Source organism: Sorex araneus, chromosome 1 (genome assembly GCF_027595985.1).
Source record: "Sorex araneus isolate mSorAra2 chromosome 1, mSorAra2.pri, whole genome shotgun sequence".
NCBI lineage: Eukaryota > Metazoa > Chordata > Mammalia > Eulipotyphla > Soricidae > Sorex > Sorex araneus.
Window position 1 is genome coordinate 452,303,947 of NC_073302.1, and position 20,585 is coordinate 452,324,531.

At 49.7% G+C, this 20,585-nt stretch overlaps 1 protein-coding gene and 1 pseudogene across 2 annotated transcripts in view; one reads left to right on the forward strand and one right to left on the reverse strand.

Annotated features, from left to right (window-relative positions):
* NCAPG2 (non-SMC condensin II complex subunit G2) overlaps positions 1-20,585 on the reverse strand; it is a 56,365-nt gene that overhangs the window by 17,780 nt on the left and 18,000 nt on the right. Inside the window, exons 8-15 of one of the 2 annotated variants that reach the window (XM_055133858.1) lie at positions 20,349-20,418; positions 18,638-18,724; positions 15,531-15,626; positions 14,889-15,014; positions 11,402-11,581; positions 9,920-10,072; positions 5,650-5,872; positions 5,377-5,477 (exon numbers count right to left, since the gene is read on the reverse strand). In XM_055133858.1, coding sequence (XP_054989833.1) covers positions 5,377-5,477; positions 5,650-5,872; positions 9,920-10,072; positions 11,402-11,581; positions 14,889-15,014; positions 15,531-15,626; positions 18,638-18,724; positions 20,349-20,418 — 1,036 coding nt within the window. The remainder of the gene's footprint in view (positions 1-5,376; positions 5,478-5,649; positions 5,873-9,919; positions 10,073-11,401; positions 11,582-14,888; positions 15,015-15,530; positions 15,627-18,637; positions 18,725-20,348; positions 20,419-20,585) is intronic. The other variant, XM_055133865.1, reaches the window with a different exon arrangement.
* On the forward strand, positions 215-2,240 carry LOC129400856 (60S ribosomal protein L29-like; annotated as a pseudogene).

The window sequence follows — 20,585 nt, forward strand, 5'->3', positions numbered from 1 at the left end:
CACAAACCATTCTATTGTCAAAGAATCAGACCAGAGGAACCCCTAAGGTGGCAGCCTTGCCTTTAAAGCACATGCTGGGTAGCCTCCAGGAAGCAGTGAGCTGGAAGACCCCTCCTTGGCTGAGGTGCCCACATGAGCACCTAGGCAAGAGGGGAACTCCTACGGTTTTAGAAGTACGCTGGAAGTAGAACTCTAACCCAGGACTGGCACCAACATGGGGCCTCTTCCCCACAGATACAACGGGGGCTGGGGGCAAGGCCTCCAAGGCAGCGCATCTGTTCAGTGGCCACCAGTTAATTTTCCCTCTCACAGCGCTTTGGACACATATCTCAACCTACACTACCTAATTCTTATGAGGGCAGCCTGGCTACCTGCAGGATAACATGGGGTTTGTCCTTTCAGCCTTGCCACAGGAAACTTAGTTTACCTTAAAGCAATGTCCTTTCTGTATGGACACAGGAAGACAGTTAATATTATGCTCTGTAACTTGGGAGTTGATTGACTCCAATAATATTTACTCCTGGGCATCTGCTTTCTCGACTCAGTTGCCTTTAGTTCCTAGCACCCCAAAAGCAGGGTCCCAACGAGGGACGGAATGGACCCAGGGCAAGCTGTGAGCTACCCTGGCATCGAAATGGGCCAGGCCAAAGCGCCACAATACTCAACTATAAGTTGAGAGCATGGTCATAGACAAATGCTGTCATGATCCAAAAGTAACAATGAGAACAGAACCCTGTTGGGGTTAGGAAGAGTAACCTGACCTGAGGACTGTGGTTAGAAGACTAATATCCATGGCCAGGGAAAACAGGGGCTAGGAGGATTGGTCAGTGGCTGGAATCAACCACAGGTGTGAGTGGGGCTGAGGATAAGATAGAGAAGGGGTGGTATGATAATAGCTGGGATGATCATGCTGGACAAGATCTGAGGGCTTAAAGTAGGTAAAGGGATATTCCTGATAACCTCTCAGTATCCATACTGCAAACCACAATGCCCAAAAGGGGAGGAAGGGGAGAGGGAAGGAGAGGGAGAGGGGAGAGGGGAGAGAGGGGGGGAGAGAGAGAAAGAGAGAGAGAGAGAGAGAGAGAGAGAGAGAGAGAGAGAGAGAGAGAGAGAGAGAGAGAAAGAGAGAGGAGAGAGGAGAGAGGAGAGAGGGGAGAGGGGAGGGGGGGGGAGAGAGAGAGAGAGAGAGCGCAGTAAAGCCCCTGCCAGCAGGGGTGGGGCAGGTGGGGAGTGAAGGGAGGGAGCCTGGGGACACCAGGGCTGCTGGGAAATGCACACTGGTGGAGGGATGGGTGTTGGAATAGTGTACGACTGAAATCTAATCATCAACAGCTTTGCAAGGGTCTATCTCACAGGGATTCAATAAAAAAGTTAAAAAGCTCTTTCATTCCAGCGCTCGGGGAGCCGCCGTCGTGGAGCAGACGTGGCCAAGTCCAAGAACCACACCACGCACAACCAGTCTCGAAAGTGGCACAGAAATGGCATTAAGAAACCTCGGTCAGAGCAATAGGAGTCTCTTAAAGGGGTGGACCCCAAATTCCTAAGGAACATGCGTTTTGCCAAGAAGCACAAGAAGGGCCTGAGGAAGATGCAGGCCAACAATGCTAAGGCCATGAGCTCCCGTACTGAGGCCATCAAGGCCTGGTGAAGCCCAAGCAGGCCAGGCCCGTGATCACAAAGAACAGTCACAAGCTCAGTCGACTTGCATATATTGCTCACCCCAGGCTTGGGAAAAATGCTCGTGCCCACATTGCCAAGGGGAGGCTCTGCTGGCCAAAAACCACGGTTGAAACCAAGGATCCAACCAAGGCTAAAGCCCAGGTCCAAATGAAGGCTAAAGCCAAGCCCCAGAGTAAGACCCAGACGGCTGCAGCTCCAGCACCAGCTCAAGCTTCCAAAGGTGCCCAGGCCCCCGCCACGGCCCCCTAAGGGGCTCCTGTCAGTGTGAGCGTGGAAGGACGGGTGCGGTCTCTGGGCTGTCTCCAGTCTGGGTCCTCCTGTGCTGTTCATACAAATAAACCCGAGAGCAGGAAAACAAAGAAGCACATCCTGGAGCCAGAGTGCACAGCCTACATGCAGGAGCCCCGAGCTTCACCCCAGCACTGCATGGCCCTCCAAGCATACCAGGAGTGACCCTCAAGCACCTCACTGTCCCCCCAAAGAAAACAAAAAAGGCACATCTCAGAATTCCAGGCCTAAGTAAAAATATAGAAGATAAAAGCAAAGTGAGCCAACAGGGGAAGGGAGGGCAAAGGAAACAAATTTCCTTCATGTCACCACCACTAAATTACAGCTACAACCCCCCCACCCCCCGCTGCACACCAGGAAACATCTCAGGTCACTGGCCACCGGCCTTCTGCAGAGCCATTAACACCAAACCTGAAGTGGTCCCTGAGCAACACTGGGCATGCCTCCCGATATTAATATTCTTGGCTCTCCAACAGTGATGCTGGGAAACCTGCACAGCACATGTGAAAGAATGAAGCTGGACTTCTCGCTGACCCACAGACAAAAATGATTTCAAACTGGATTAAAGGACCCGATATGAACTCTGAAACCATAAAGCACACAGAGGTAACACAGGACAGGGATCTTTGGGAACTAGCAGGGGCCAGACAACTAGTCCAGCAAGAAAGGTAACCCAAGTTCAATCCCTGCCCCCCATATGTCTCCACCAGAAGTGATCCTTGAGACGAGCAGGGGTCAGCACCATCAGCTGTGGGCCAAAAACTAAAGAAACAAAAACAAACAAAAATACGACCCCCCAAAAGGCTAATGTGCAAGAAAAGAAAATGTGAAGAGAACGCAAGCGCCCTTTTGTGACATGGGCTTATCAGACATCCGTAAGGGGCCAAGAGCTCACAGGAGCCTGGGGACACGTCAGTGACAGCAGCCTGAGGCTGTGGGTCTGGCTCCCGAGCTGCCAACTGCACAGGGAGATCTTGTTCCCTGTGCTGCCGCTGAGGCCAGCACGTATGTGCAAGATCCGCAGGTGGACAGCTCCTGGACAGCACCACCACCAAATACACGTGTGAGGCCAGTCACTGCAGAGACCAAGGGCAGTGATAGGAAAGGACCCCATGACGACAGGAGCCCAGCCATGGGGGTGGCTGTGAGAAGCTATCTGCTGCCAGCGCAAGCGTGCGAGGGGTCCAGAGAGGCCCTCAGTGTCCACCCCACACTCCGTGACACCGTGTCCTGGTGTGACCAGAGTGAGTACACATATCACGTCATCATCTCCAGCTGATCCGTAACAAGGCTACTTCCCTGAAAACTCTGCCCCCCACCCACCAACTGGGGGGGAAACTCCCAAGTGAGGAATTCAAATTCTACCAAAACAACAAGCAGAAGGAAGGCCACCAGCTCTCCTGCGAGTCAGCAGACTGCCTAGAGCTCAGAACCTCTTACCCTTCTATGCTTCTGTCTCTCTTGTGCATTTTACCCTTACTGGGACCGAGGCAAAGGCAGTGCTTACACAGGTGACCCTGCTAGGAGTGGTCACCTAGGCCTGCTGAAGGTCACAGTGTGGGCATGAGCAAGTCTGTCGTGGGGAGCAAGCTCACATTGGAGGTGGCAGGCACAGACCAGTCCAGGTTCCTTAGCTTGTCTCAGCAACTAAGTTGCATTTCTCACTTCCTTTGAAAGGTCAGTTTTCTGAACTAGCTGGGTACAACAATTAGCTACCCCAAATCTTCCTTTAGTCATACATAAGCAGAGGAGTATGTTTTAAGATAGAGAGACTATTTAAGTATATAAGACATAAAGATTCTGTTCTGGATTTACCTGGCCACTATGAATTCTGAAGAAACAGCTCAATAGTCACTTCATAATCATCTTTGATAAATTACTCTCTGAAAAACAGATCTAAGTAAAACCCTTCCCTGGAAACTCCACTCCCAGTAACTTCCAGGAGATCTTACAGTTGTGGCTAGAAATAAACATCTCAGAGCAACAGCCCCTCACACCGTGAGCTCAACCAGCTGTACCACACAAGGGCCAAGTCAAACGGGTAGGAAACCATGGTGAAGCCAAGCTGAAGCAGAAGGCTACCTGGTCAGAACCTTCCCTCTCTATTCAGTCTTACCCTAACTGCAAAATGAACTGCAGTAAGTAGACTGTAACTCCTTTCAACACATGTGTGACCTTCTAAAAATACCAATATTCACACATATATGACTACTAAGGAAATATAGGCAAGGACTGGAGACAGTACAGGGGCTAAGGCACTTGTTTTGCTTGGCCAACCCCAGCTGGATCTCTGGCACCACTTATGTCCAGGATAGCCTGGGGACTGTCCCCACCTGCTCAAGCCCCGGCAGCTACACTTACACCCCAACAGCTGGACGCCACCATCTCATGCCTGAGTTCCACAGAGATGCTAAACTGCTGATATTTTTCGATACACCAGGTTTTGTTTTGTTTTGTTTTTTTTTGGCTGAGAACTCTGGGCCTTCTCTGAGTGTATGTTTGGATGACCTTCCCCTCCTCCTTCCAGAAGCCTGAGAAGTCACAGCCACATCCCACCACTGTCTCCACGTCAACTCACTGCCCAGTTAAATATTCTGGATTCTCTGGAGTGATATCTCCACGGTCTACAATACTAACATCCCAGTAGTTGCATATTAGATCGGATGGGAATGTCACGGAGAAGCCAACTAAGCTTGATTAACAAACACATTAACACAGAAGGCTCAACTAACAACAGCCTAATAAACCCTCAGACAAGGACTTAAAAGTCCCCATGATGAGGTATAACAATTTTCACAAATTTTCTGTTACTGAAGTCTTTTTTTGATAATTACATTAGCCACTTAGTGGTAACAAACAATAAAAATAAATGATTTGAGGCTGCTGAGGGGCAGACTTAAGGGGTGGCTGGGAAAATAGGGACAGTGGTGGAGGGAAGGACACAGTAGTGGTGGAACTGATGCTGGAACAGGAATGCCTGTGACAAATGCATCATGAACAACTCTGTAAACCAATGCGTTTAAATAAAGGGGGGGAAATCAAAACCAAAAAAAAATTATTTATAATAAGAAATATATGAAAAACGGGGCTGGAGTGATAGTACAGCGGGTAGGGCGTTTGCCTTGCCCACAGCCGACCCGGGTTCGATTCCCAGCATCCCATATGGTCCCCTGAGCACGGCCAGGAGTAATTCCTGAGTGCAGAGCCAGGAGTGACCCCCGAGCATCGCTGGGTGTGACCCAAAAAGAAAAAAAAGAAAAGAAAAGAAAAATATGAAAAACACAATTTCCCTACTGCAACCAACCATTCTTGAGAGGATCTCTCGAATCTGACGCTTTGCCTCTTCCTCAGTGGCAGAGCAGAAGTGCCCCATCTCTGCTCATGGCGGTCAGGGTGACTTATACTCACATTCTCCTTCTCTCTCTCCTCGCTGTCCTCTGGGCACTCCTCCCTCAGTGCCTTCTGGATGCAGGCATTTAAGCAGCGGCGAATCACATGAATCAGCTTTGCTAAAGCATTCAAACAATAATGAATCTTTGTGTTAATTAATTATGACCCCCCAAAAACTAAAAGCATTATTTTAAGGAAGATCCTTAAAAGTGTCGTAAAGTCCAAAGTGTGGTGCTCCTGTGTACAAACTGAACACGTCTGACCACGATAGCATGCAGACGACGTGGGTACCTATGTTGGAGCAGGCGGTGTGCTCGTGGGCATACTGGTAGAACCTCCGGGCAGCTGCGTGGTTCATCTGCAGCAGCGTGACACAGCGCTCACACCACACCTCCTCAGGCTGGTTCACAGGCAGGAACGAGGCAAAGATGAGGCTCACCAGGCGCCGACACACAGGCCTGGAATCCGACCCCAAACGAGCCAAGATGTGCTCCATGGGGCATATTTTCCAAAACTGCAAAGAAAAACATGCAAACCATCAATGTCTTGTAATCCTGCACATTGAAAGCAAACCCCTAAACGCTAATTCAAGAGGAACTGAGTGTTAGGTACCAGAAAGTCACCCAGATGACGAGGACAGAGTCTGACTTCTGGAGAGAAGCTAGAAATTTAGCAGCCCTGGGAAAGCATCAGCCTGTCATCTGTTAGAACCTTGTCTGATTCGGAGCAAACTCTGATGACCACAACTCTCGTCTGGTCACTTACAAATGGCCAACTTTGCGTGCATCAACTTGGGAAATGAATCCAACTGTGTTGGAGGGTCCCAGCCTAACAGCACGGGGAGAGGCACTTGGGGGACAGAGACACCAGGATACACAGGCCACTGCCAGGTAGCTAGTCTTCTCAAAAGCATCAGGGTGCATGCCACCAAATGCAAACTCCCAAGGAGATTCAAAGCATGAAGCAAATGTCACCAGAGTAGTACAGGGACTTGACTGGTGACAGGTTCAGATCCCATCTCAGTGGCACGTGCACTGGGGACAGTGTCCTCCACAATCAAAGGACTATGCCAGTGCCCTAGTGCTTTCTCAAGGATGTGCCTTTAGGGGCCAGTCCCCATGCAAGCGTTTTCGATTGGGAATGCCTTATCAGCATTCAAGTATTTTAAGTATTTTCCCCCTTTAGGTATATTGTGGCCATACCCTAAAAATGAAGGCCCTCAACTCTCCCTGGGTAGGTGTGGATGTGGGGGGGTCCCTTCTGTTCTAAAGTGCTGCCCCTTCCTAAATCCCACATAAACACAATCCAGAGCAATCTGGATTTCACCTATGCTAAGACAGTTCTGCAAGGTGAAAATGACGTCATGTGTTGCAGCATCTGATACACTAGTCCCTCCCCAGAACACCTCAGAAACACCTCTGCTCCCTCCAGCCTCCCAGAACCAGGGCAGGCAGAGATCCTGCCCTGGGGGGGGGGTCGGGAGCCTTATGGAAGGAGCCTCCTCACCACACATGACTCCACACAAGGAGGGCTGGACTGGGCAGTGCATGAGCAGAGCACCAGGGGGCAGCTGTGTCGCTTCCTTCTCTGCAGGGAAGTCAGAGGGCCTGTCCCAGAGAGGGCTCACACTCGGGCAGCCACACAGCTCCAACCAGCATCCACTGACACTCGAGACGCCAGCTGAGCAAGCCGTCGTCTACCAGCACCCGCTCAGCAGCAGTGCAGGGCAAAGGGACACACTCACTGCTCGTCTGGGCAACAGCGCTGCCCTGATGTCATACAGGCCACGCCAGGCGACAGCTCAACACCACAGGTTCATCCCCGGCCCCAGGGGAGGAAGGCCTGATGGACAGTGCCATGGGCTGAATGTCAGGACCCCAAAGGGAAGCAAGCTGAGAAGCACGGCCCCCCACTACTCAGGAGACTAGACGTGGCCAAGCCCAGAGCACTCAGAGTCCTAAGCAGGCCAACATGGCAACAGCAGGGCCAAGAAAGAGACCCCAAAGCCAAGCACAACCTCCAGACACATGCGCGCAGCCCTTCATGAAGAGGGCCTCCTAAAGAGCAGCCCACCTCTTCACGTTCTTGTTAAAAAATTTACTTGGGGCCGGAGAGAGCACAGCAGGTAGGGAGTTTGCCTTGCATGTGGCAGACCCAGATTCACTCCCCCGCATCCCAAAGAGTCCCTCAAACCCTCAGGAGAGATTCCTGAGCACAGAAATAGGAGTAAGCCCTAAGCACTGCTGAGTGAAGCCCCAAAACTAAAATAATATTAATGGGGAGCATAGAGACCTGTTAAGAAAAGTTGTGCACAATGAAACTCAGCGCATGTGATACACTTAGACAAATTCTGTGCATATGTACAACTAACCAACTAACCACTAAATACTGAATTATTCTAATAAGTGAAAAGCATGGACAGAAGCAGCGAGAGAAAAATGACAAACATGACCTCTCTCTGCTGAAGCTGGGGTCCCCATTCAGGAGACTGACTTCCTCCAGGGTGACTAAGAACACCGTATTTTAGAGGCATTCTAAAATGGAAAAATGTACTTATACTCATTGAATTATGATGATTCAAACGTGAAGCTTATAAAATGCAATGATTACTTCAACAAAAATGTTCAGGAAAAAAGAAAATCACTATATACATAGGGGCCAGCTGTGACTTCGGAGCACACTTGCTCTCTACGAGTGAGACCCAGAGCTGGTCTTTCAGAAACACCAAAGGAGGGGAGGGGGGAAGAGAGAGAGAGAAAGATACTGTGTGTAAAGAAATAAAATGGTTGGGCCAGAGAGACAGTGCACCAGGTCAGGTGCTTGCCTTGCATGCGGCCATCCCAGCTTTGACGGTCCCCCAGACCTGCCAAATGACCCCTGAATGCAGAGCCAGGAGTAATGCCTGGGCTTTGCCAGGTATGACCCAAAACAAAAGAAATCAAATGGCTGTTTTCAGTAACGATGGTCTAGCATACCCTGAAGTGAGAAGAGAGGTTCCGAGGGTCTAGCACATGCTCTGTGTGGGGAGGTCCTGATTCCTCCAGGCGTGGCCCAAAGAACCCAACCAGAATCACTAGCACTGACTAAAGGAATAACAAAATTGCCAACTGCTCCTCGCCACAAGATACAGATCCTCTTATGAGCTATAGATTATCTAGATGATGTTTACAGTTGCCCACATCTGGAGGCTCTGCCCCGCCTAGTAGGCTGCGACCTGCCTGCCCTGCACCCTAGCCAGAGGTGGGCACAGGTCACCCAGGGAGCTTGCACCCTGGGGCAGTTCTGGGCAGGGCATCTGTGTCCATGCCTACGTGACTCTTAGAAACACCAACATGGAGGCCAGGGAGAGATCTGGACGGGCACACACAGGTTCCACACCCCATCCCAGCTCCACCTGCCCCCAAGCACCACAGGCATAGTTCTGGTGGCCCCCCAAACCAAACCAAAAAGCCAACGGTGCTACATTCCTAATACCTGGGGCCTGTTTCATGGACACCCCCACACTGCCCCACCTCCCAATGCTGTCTCGCACACACCTGACATTCTGTGATTTGGTTTCATGAAGAGTGAGTTGGCAGGTCTGTGACACACTTTTCTAGGACTGCCAGCTCCCCGAGGGCCTGGCTGTGCAGCCAGAGGCAGGAGGTCCCGCTGCAGTGAGGAGGCCTCACAACACCTTTAGCCCAGGTAGCCAACCCTTCCCCTCAGGCAACTGACAGTCATTTGCTTTCTTCATGATCACTTAATGGTCATGTATGAGCAAATATGTGCCCCCACTTTACACCGCTGCCAATACTTCCCTGCCCACCCGCTGTGCCACACCTCACAGGTGGCTCCCTGGCCTATGTAGCCAGTCAACAGTGCCGCAGAGCAGCTGTCCCCGTGCCAGAGCCACAAGGATGAGTGAGTGGAGAGCATCACTGTGCAGAGACGGGAAACTCCCACAGCTCAGGACTCCTAAGCTCAGGAAGCCGGGAAACACATTCTCAGACGAGCCACAGCAACAGGAGCTACAGAAAGTCTCTTGAGTGTCTTACTTTTCCCCTGGAGACCAGGTGAGCACTGCCAGAAACACCTCAGGTCCACAGGATCCTGAGTCCAGTTTCGTTCATTACATGTGTAGAAACCTCTCACTGCCACCATGTTTTTTGCAACCCCCAAGAGTTTGAATGTGTTATTATTATTATGAATCAAACACCCATCATGCTAAAAACAGTATCCCCTGCTTCCTTTTGTAAGGAAGGCATGGCAGGAGAGGGCGACAAAGTCAGTATTTTCCAAATCATATGTAAGAACTTATCATGAGGCAAGCATTTGAATATTTCAACAGACACTCGTGGAGAGCATGAGGGTAAGAAATTAAGGGCAGGCTTGTTTAACATAAGTGACTTTCAAAAGCACATTTCTACAAATTTCCAGAAAAGGCAGAAAACAAAGTCCTGACACCACAAGTAGAAGACAGCAGAACATATTAATAGTGTCGGTTGGTTCTCAGTGTGGGATCTGAAGAGCCTGGTTATTCGGTTGAAGACACAGTCCGAGAGAAGCCCCAGTTCCCTACCTTTGCAGCCCTTGCAGCTTTGATTTTCAGCAGCATGTCAATAAAAGCCACTCTCACTTTCTCAGAATTGTCATGCAGACTGTACTTTAGAGCTGGCAAAAGCTGTTCTAATAGCGGATGGCTTAATTTGTTATCCAAAATGATTGGCAGGCACTACAAGAAAGGAGAAAAATAAATGGTTCACAATTAGAGCAGAAGCAATGAAATGTCCCCGAAGACCTTTCATCTTCTCTAACACTGCTGCTAAAGAAACATATGGAAGAAATAACACAGTCCAAGAAGCTTCACACAAAAAGTTCACTTGCAAAGAGTCAGTAGTTTCATGACATGTTACTCATTGTCATTATCTCATTCAATCAAGAGTAAATACTAAGTGTTTCTCGATGTTCTCTCCTACCTACATGTTCAAGATTTTTGCATCTGAAGGAAAACACAAAACAACTGTTGCTGGGGTAAAGTGCAAGCAGCAACTCAAGAATCATTTGCCAGTTAAGACGACCCCAGAGGGAGCTGGGTCTCCCCCTCACACTCCTAGTCCTTCCAGAGCGGTGAAAGGACATGCGAGGCCGGACCAGGGCGTAGTTTGGAAAAGAAAGTAAAATACAGTAAAAAACTGAAGACTAAGGTTCATGGCATGTGAGAGGCAGACAAGAGGCCCATGCAAGGTCCAGGGTCTCAGGGGCTGCGAATGAAAACTCTTCAGAAGGACGAGCAGCTGTGTCTACAGACACATTTCTGGAGAGGCCGGGGCTGTCAGGGATACTTGGACACACATCCACCACCACGTCTAGTGGGCAAGGCAAAGTGGACACCTTAACACCCTCCCACAATCACGCCTAGTGGATACATTAGGGTGGACACTCAGACACATGCCACTATTACACACCTAGTGGCCAGGGCAGGGTGGACACTCAGGATACACATCCACTATCATGTCCAGTGGCCAGGGCGTGGGACACTCAGTACACATGTCCGCCATCACGTTTAGTGGACAGGGCAGAAAGATAATGGGACACACTCTGCTATCACACCTAGTGGCCAGGGCAGGAAAGCACCATGGACTACAGCGGGGAGCAAGGGGAGGGTAAACAGTGAGCAGGAGACCAACAAGAAGGGCCTGCAGAGGGCGGGGCTCCTGTAATGACAGGTTCCTCCTCCAATGAGCAGGCTCTGTGAGGAGCACTCAGACAGTGGGACTGGGGGGGAGAGCATAGAGTAAGCAGGAAACAGAAGAGGGAAGGCCCCTGCACTAGTCCCATGGCCTTTCTCAACATATCCAGGGGTCAGCAGATCCTTCCTGGCTGGCCTTACCTTGCTGACCTAGTGACTAGGCAGGCAGAGAGTGGACAGTCTTGCTGGCGGACAAGGGCCCAGGTTCCTGGGGCAGAGCAGACACCAGCAGTAAGACAGCCACTGCACTGGGTCCGGGCATGGCTGCACGGGGGCCACAGCCCACCCCTGCTTCCCTGTATGCAGTCTCACCTTGAACACGGCACAGCGCACGTCAGCAGAGCTCATGTCGAATGCCAGATCCCCGGTCACTTTTTTGAGGAGGTCAATAAGAACGGTGGGGGGCATCATTTCCCAGTACTGGGAGGTGATTTTACAGACACCCAAGACCCCTGTGGAACGGACCATCGGGTAAGGATCTTCTAGAAGACTCTACAAGGAGGAGGGAAAGAGACTTGACAATCTTTACTTAGTGCCATCTGTTTGTACATAGCTCGGGCATCCCATCGCCTCCTGAAAGAGGCTCCAGAAACAGGATCAGAGACACCCACTGTGCTGAGTCTTTCTAAAGCAGCTTCTCCGCTTTCTTCTGGCCACCACCCCCTTTCAAACTTGTGTTTTTCCTGTGGCCCCCCAACCTTGTTCCGTGCCCCGCTGGAACATCTAGGGGCCCTAAGAAACGCTGACCCACAGGATGCAGTCCCCGTACTAGTTCCCTGCCTGGCCAGCTCCCCACAGGGCTCTGCTTTCCTCAGAGGGATCAGCCAGAGTCTGTGTGAAACACACCAAGTGCAGAATATGACTCTACCTGTGACAACATAATTAAAACCAAAGTGGTCAGCTATCCACACAAGCCTTTATTCAGGAAAGAATGGAAAAGTAAAGCTAGGTAGCCTTACTAGACCCCATGAAATATTTTCTTTCTTCCTAAAGGGCTCTGTGGAGTCACATCACTGGTATATGAAAGACTCACTACCTTTTCCAGCAGAAACATGAGATCTCACTGTACCATAGCCAGCTACACCAGGCCCATCTGTGTGCCCCACCATGCTGAAGAACGGATTCCATCAGAGGGCAGCTGGCTCAGGGGCAGATCCTTGTACTTACATGCAGAACCCGAGTTCACTATGTGTTATATATGGAGAGCCCAAGTTCTGTCCCCAGCAGCACATACACATGCAATCCACATGATCTTTCACAGAAAAAATGCAAAGTGATAGCATACCATGACACACAGCAATACATCAAACTCAATTATGGTGCTCATCAGTAAAGCCTTGTGGGAACACAGCCCTCCCGCGCCCCATCCCCCACTAATCTGTCAGTGGTGCTGGCTGCTCTCTGCCTTAACATGGGCGCAGACCTCAGGCTGCCTCTGGCCCTTTGCAGACTCCCACTCAGGATTTTGTTTTACTTTTATCTTATTATTTGTTGGGGCCACATCTGGTGGTACTCAGGGTTGACTCTTGGCTGTGCACTCAGGGATCACTCCTGGCAGGGCTCAGGGGACCATATGGGATGCCGGAGATCTAGTCTGGGTCAACTGTGTGCAAGGCAAACACACTACGTGCTATACTCCCTCAGGCCCCTCCCGCTCATGATCACATCACATTTTTCTGAAAGGACTAGGGAAGGAGAGAGAGAGAGACAGCATTAAAGTGCCTGCCTTGCATGTAGCCAATCTCAACTCAATCCCTGGCACCATATATGGTCTCCTGAGCATCATCATGGGTAACTGCTAAGCAAAGCTAGAGGTATGCCGAGCACCAATGGATGCTCAAAAATTATATATATATAAAAGCGGGGAGGGGAGGAAAGAACAAACTCTCAAAGAAAATTTTTTTCTAAAAAGTGCTGGAGCAATACTATAGCAGGTAGGGCACTCGCCTTGCACACAGCCAACTGTGGTTCTATCCCAGGCACCACGAATGGTCCCCAGAGCACACCAGAGTGATCCCTGAGCACAGAGCCATGAGTAAGTCCTGAGCAATATCTGGTGTGACCCAAAAACAAAAAAATCCTTTGTCTGAAACTATGACAAGGGCGGGAGCAATAGCACAGCGGGTAGGGCGTTTGCCTAGCACACGGCTGACCCGGGTTCGATTCCCAGCATGCCATATGGTCCCCTGAGCACCGCCAGGAGCAATTCCTGAGTGCATGAGCCAGGAGTAACCCCTGTGCATCGCTGGGTGTGACCCAAAAGGAAAAATAAATAAATAAAAATAAAACTATAACAGACTGCATCCTATGTCACTCCAAGAGAGGAGAAAAAAAAATAGATAAAGTAAATAAATAAAATCCTGGGCTCAAGAGCTCATAGAGGGGTTAGAGGCTTGCCCTGCCAGTGACCAGCTGTGGTTTGATTCCTGATACTTCACATACTCACAGTATACTATGGTCAGGAGAAAGCCCTGAGCACAGCTAAGTGTGGCCCCAAGTCCCCAAAAGTTAAAATCAAATCCTTAGGGCCAGGGAGATGGGTCAAAGGGCTGGAGCTCATGTTTTCCCTGGGGAATGCTCAGATGATTCCTGAAAACTGCACAGTCCAGGTGCAACCCTGGGGCTTTGCACCACAGTAACCAATGGGCATTACTGAAAATCAGTGGCTCAAAAACAAAAACAAATACAAATTCCTTCAGAAACCCTTGACGTAGATGTCAGCGTAAAATACTTCAACATCTCGACCTAACCAAACTCTCAGTAATCATTTGAAGTAAAGAACCTTTTGGGGTTCTGATGCTCAGGACACCTGGCCCTGCCTCACAGCAGCTGCACGGATACTTCCTCCCTCCTAGGCCTCTCTGCTCTGAGCACGACCCAGGTGCTAGTTGGGTTTGCCTGGCAACCCAAAGTCAGCAGGACCCTCAGAGGAAACTCTGTATGAACAAACGTGTGGATAAGGCACATGATGGGAAATGTAAGTAGCTACTCATTTCAGGGTGCCAGTAGTACACATATAAGGAGTGTATCTGCGAAGAGGTAAGCATGCAAGAACACTATTATTTCAAGTTTTCGCATGTCTGAGATTTTTCATAAGTCAGAAAACAAAGGGTAATATTTAGGTGCCATGAGTAAACATTGCTATCTATGTGCTTACATTATTGGTTCCTACAGCTTTATTCTATAAACTAGGACAATTAATTCTATTTTTCATTTGTGCTAGGAGACCTTGCAAATATGAGGGAATATAGAAGGGTACGTTAAGGCCAGTGCCCTCCCGTCAGAGGACAACGACTTGAAAGACCCCTGGAAAACAAGCAAGGCATCTCATGCCCTGGAGGAAATGAACAGCAGGGCCATGGTATGCAGGCTTGCCCTGAGACACAAGCAGCATGGGGGACAGGGTCAGTCATGGCTTATGCCGTGCAGTGCCCAGGGCCTGACTTTAAGTCCATCAAGCCTCACCAGGTTGGCCACGGCCCGGCACTATGGTGCCTGAGCACTACAGAGCATTTGTGACTCTTGAGTAGGCAGTGTCCCTGTGCCGCCTCAGAGACACAGAAGCCAGTTCAGCCACTCAGCAAGGGGACCCACCAGGAGAGACGGTTAGCTACTGCTACCCTGTCTCTGACACTGACAGTGAAGAAGGGAACAGAGAACTAAGTGTCCTGGAGGAGACCAAGAGGGAACAGGATGCACAGCTATTCTTATCAACAAGTAGCTGGGAGTGAGCACCCTCTGGAGGGGCCCAGCACAGGGGCTCCGGGAGGCAGGAGCAGCTGTGCCAGGGAACACGTACATAGAGCTCTTCAAACTGCTTCTGGATCTCACTGTCCATCTCAATAGCGTTGAAGTTTGGATCACGTACAGGAAATGCTTCGATGAACAGCAGAGCAGCATTTGACCGGACTTCAGAGTTCCTGGCCTGGAGGGAAAAACAGATGGACAGACTCCAGAGTAAAGTCTTCGACTGTCACTTCTGACTTGCTACAAATCACTTGATCTAGACTGACCCCTTGAAGTGAAGCCAAACGGTCAGACTGATAACCACAGACTTTCTGGGACCCTGTTCCTCATGGATGAGTCCCTCTGGTGTCATTCAGAAACAGTCCACTCCCAAGACAATAGAGCTCCTCCAGTTTCCCGCCTGAGGCAAGCACTCCTCAGAGAGGCGCCAGCTGTCCCCAGGCACCCACAGGGCACGAGGCCCTGCCACTCTGCAGAACCCACCACCTTCCTGACTCAGTCCGCATACCAAGCACACCCCTTCACCCTGTGGCAGCACTAAACCACTTCCCATTCCCAAGCCAGAGAGCCAAGAAGTGCTGTAAGTCCAAGAAAACTTCCCCCAAAGTTCAGTTTTATGGTGCTCCCCAATGCTGATTCCGAAGAGTCACCAACCTCTCCACACAAGGCGAGACTCGAACGTGTGTGTGTGTACCTTTAAGCCTCTCCACAGGATGGGCTTGTACAGCCTGTAGAGCATCTCTTCCACGCCCTGCCGAACCCGCTTCTGATGGTGAAAATAGTTCAGCACCTACGAGTGAGGGGAACAAAGGAAAGCAGAAGGACAACACTCTTTTTCTCAGGAAGATTCTGCTCTCCTCCTGTGAAAAACCAACAGGGAGAGCAGGTTGCTCCTGGCCCTGACACAGGCCCTGCTCCCAGAGCAACCATAAGGGCCTGCATGTGGCAGCAGCGCCTGCTCAGCACGGGCAGGACCGTGACGGGGCCCAGAGACCTTGCTCTCAGCTCCACCTGCAGTCCGGCAGGCATGGAGACGCACACCACGGCGACCCACAGAGCCAGTGAACGGGCTCGGGTGCGAGCCTGTTTGATCTCAGCACTCCAGAGCAGCCCTGAGTGGCGCCAGGTGTGCCTGCACAAGAACGGCCGTCTTGGCTCCCCTGAGCAGCCCATATTCTCCTGAACACGTTATCTCTTTCTCCCCCCATCACATTTCTCTAAGTAAATTTCTTACAATAATATGATTTTCCAGTATCTTCACCAATAAAAGGAAAAGTCCTTCTGAAATTGTTTGCAGCAGGGCCCAAGCAATCGTACAGCAGGGAAGGTGTTTGCCTTGCATGCAATGACCCAGGTTTAATCCCCGGCATCTCGCACGGTCCACCAAGCATCGCCAGGAGTGATCCCTGAGTTCAGAGCCAGGATTAATTAATCCCCGAGCATCGATGGAGATTCCCACCCACCAAGAAAGAAAAAACACAAATTGATTGGCAGCAGAGGGAAGCTTGTCTGCCCCCAACCTGTACCGCGGGCATGATGCCAGTCCTATTACCCACAGGATCTGAAAGAGCCAATAATGTGTGGCACTGCCCCACACTTCCCAGAGCCCTCTGAATTCTGTGGGGGGGGTTGTGACTCATCTCTGTTTTCTTCATCCTTGAGTACTTCACACTAAGTCATCAAGAGTGGAATGAAAGTTTTCTTGAGGTTGGAGAGAATGGGCAGCAGGTAGGAAGGACACCTGCAATGCACCAGAGTGACCAGGTTCAATTCCCAGCATCACACCAGAGCCACACCAGGAGTAATCCCTGAGTGCAGAGCTAGGAGTAAGCCCTGAGAACTGCCGGGTGTGGCCCCTAAAAACAAAAAGGTAATGTTTTCAGTTTACATATCCACAGAAACTGAAAATAATCTGCACTTACCATCTACAAAGCACACGATTCACTCGAATGCCCAACCATGGAGGCAGCTCGAGCAGTGAGGGAGTGGTCAGTGGAAGTGACTCGGTGCTCAAGCCCCCATGCAGGGACCCTGAGACTAGAGACACTTTAGCTACGTGGTGCTGACATGCAGGCCACTTACAGTCAAAAGACAGAAGTCACATCTAAATTTGAATTACCTGCCACGAAACCTTATAAGAAAAATTAGAAAACATTTATGGCATTTGACTTGTAGAATATCAAATAAAAATTTGATGTATGAAAGTAAATAAAAATCAGTCTTAAATATCCCTGAGGATTTTTTGTTAATTGCCACTGGAATTGGCTATCTGTCTGGTGGTGTGTGTGTGTGTGTGTGTGTGTGTGAGTGTGAGTGATACAGTCACACCTTGCAGTGCTCAGACCACGAGGGCCCAGTACCAACCATGGGAGCGGCATGTGCCCCACCAGCTAAGGGCAGCCCTGGTCCTGTCCACCCTTCTGAACAAAGAAGGAGTGGACGTTAGAAAGACCTGTATGTTGGATGGTGCCTCCAGCAGGCGAACCTGTACCCGTGGGGCGAGTGCACCAACAGCCTGACGGTGCCTTCAGGCATCCTGACACCTCCAAACTGCTGCTGTGCCTTTGGCTGGACCCAACAACTTGGGGCCAAGTTTACTAAGAAACTAAACAGCCAAAAGTTAGGTATGTGGGAGACACACCCACAAACCACCTCTGTCTCCGCTACACAAGCCATTTTTTGGCCTTATTTCAGAGACTCATAGGTAAACCTTGAAAGAGATCAAAAGTCGCAGTTAATCCTGAAGCTTCGCATGGCTGAACAGACCGGAGTAAATCGGAGGGGGTGGGTTAGGTTGGTGCCTGCCCAAGCAGAGCCCCTAGCAGCCGCTTGCTCCCATAATCCAAAATCGCTGCCATACTCCTGGCCTGACTCAACCACCTCAGGAACTGTCGCACTGAGACCATAATCTGCTGAAAATTCTGGTAGATGAATTTTGCGACTGAAATCTCCAGGCTTTCTTGGGGTCAGGATGGGATGCCTCCCCCCACCTTCCTGTACTTCTGGAAGCCTGGGCAGTCACATCCACACCCCAAAGCAGCCGCCCAATTGAAAAGCTACTCCAGCCTTACCGTCCTTTATAAAAATACCGAATGCCCTAAACAAACACCATGACCTCTTAGCACCTGTATTGCAAACCATAATGCACAAAATGAAAAGCAGAGAGAGAGCAAAAAGGAAAGTGCCTCCTATAGAGAGAGGCTGGGTGTGTGGGGTGGTGGCAGGGCAATAGGGGACACCGGTGGTGGGAAATGGGTGAAGGGATGGGTGCTGGATCATTGTTAGACTGAAACCCAATTATGAACAGCTTTGTAATGGTCTATCTCACAAATATTCAATTAAAAAAAATTTTTTTTTTTTTTTGCTTTTTTGGGTCACACCCAGCGTTGCACAGGGGTTAGTTACTCCTGGCTCTGCACTCAGGAATTACTCCCGGTGGTGCTCAGGGGACAATATGGGATGCTGGGAATTGAACCCAGGTCGGCTGCATGCAAGGCAAACGCCCTACCCGCTGTGTTATCGCTCCAGCCCCTCAATTAAAAAAATTTTTTAAAAAAAGTAATGTGGAGTTCATGCCCAATTCAATCAGCTTAGTCGATGACTGAATAAATAGCAGTACTCCTACATTTAAAAAAGAAAAAAGAAAAACCTGTATGTTAAGCAATTTAGTTCAAGGTTGTTCGAATCATGTACCAACGGTCTTATAACAGCAGACCTTCCTCTCCTAATGAGAACCTGGGTGGCAAATAAGACCCAGGTACCAATATTGAGCTGCCAGGCAACCGTGACTCCAAAGCTCACCTCGCGCACTTTGGCATGCACTGGGGACCTCCGTGGCAGGTGGATTCCATGGTACATGAAGTCCTGGATGCAAGTATTCTCGATCATCTGTAATACAACGAGTGTGAGTGCTGAGTGGGTGTGTTTCTACTGACACTGGGAGAGGCAGTACGAAGGGAGACCCATCTCTTCAACAAAACACAGGGCCCCTGAAGTCTTCCTAGCAGTATTAGTGCCAGGTCACTGTCGTCAGGAAGCTGAGCTGCCCACCATGATTGGACAGGACATCACAATGAGGCAATTCCCCACCTAAGGTAGGTCTGAACGGATGTGGAGGGCCTCAGACAAGCTGAGAGGGAGGTCCACAAACCCCCCAAGACTACCAAATCACCCTTGCCAGGACCCCCACTTTGACCTCCCATGATTTTCCAAAAGAAAATAAAATATTAAAGATCAACTTCTTTGTCAACTGTGAAAATATGTTCTCACAGCCTGCAGGAAGCACCCATGTACCAAGTAGCATGACCCTGGGCTACACACATCACCTTCAAATTTGTGCCAAGGAAGCTGAACCTCAGGAGGGGTTGATGGGCGCTGGGCCTTTGCAAGTCCTGACTTAGTCCCCCAATCAAGCACTGGAGCAAAGAGGGAAGGGTCCTGATACAGGACTTAAATGCCAGTCTGTAGACTATGACAGTGTGTAGGTGTGAAAGGGGAAAAGCCCTTGGAGCATTCCTTCCTGATTCCATAATAGCATAAAACACTGAGGCAAAACAGACACATTTAAACGCAGCCCTGTTTTGTTTAAAATACCCAGATTGAAGTCTGGGGGAAAACAAAGGACATCACAAAGATCCTTTCTTATTATCTGTTTTTCCTTTGATGTTTAATTCTAACTGGATTATATGTTGACATAACTACAGAGTGTAAGTAATGTGTAGTCACTAAAGCTTAGTCATGTTTGAAGCCAAAGCTTTATGTTCTCAAGAAAAGGTTAAGGGGTTGGAAACAGGTCAGTGGACTGAGTACGGGCTTTGCAGGAAGGAGGCCTAGGCTCAATTCCTGGAACTGCCAGGAGCAGCCCCTGGTTCACAAGCATCCCTGTCCAGTGAGATGATACAAGCTGCCAGTATAACGATATATTCTAGTGACACACCAAAGGCAGAAGAGAGATAAAATTACCTTAATAGTTTATTTAGCTCAGGGTATTTAAAAATACTATCGCGTCAACATGCAACCCAAATATTTTTAAACTGTTCTGTGAAAACAAAATTTTTTTTGGATTTGGGTTACACCCAGTGCTACTCAGGACTAAGCCCTGGCTGTGCGCTCACGGATCACTCCTAGTGGTGCTGAGAAGCCATGTGATGCTGGAGATCAAACCTGGACTGGCCACGTGCAAGGCAAGTGCCCTGCCCTACCTGCTGTACGATCCTCTGCCCCTGTTCCCATGGAATTTTCCGCTTCCTCGTTCTAAGTCTTCAGCACCTGCGTCTCCCCTGCGTCATCTGGACATTTCTGTAGGGACAGGTCTGCCCATCTCTAGTGGGCAGTCCAGTTCAAGGCTTCCAGAATGAAGGAAAACCTGATGTCACTTCTACGGTATGTGGCCAAGAGGAACACACGTGAGTCCCCATGTGGCTCTACACTGGCAACTGGCAGACATGCTCCCATTGTCACTTCTCCAGTTACTACACATGTTAAAGTTTAAATGCTCATAAAATGGAAATACCTCCAGTGTCTCTCCTGAAGCCTTTTTCCAAGCTCTGAAGTAAATTTCTGCGATGTGCACCATCAAAGATCTATTGAAAAGAAAGTTCAAGTTTAAAGAATCACACCATCACTATTGTCACTTCAGGTCCCCTAGTCTCCAGGCAGAAGTAACTCAGGGCTCAGGTAGCACTTTGCCGAGTGCCTAGAGTGACAGGCTTACTGGCTGGGCACAAAGCAAGAAACACAGGTCTGGGAA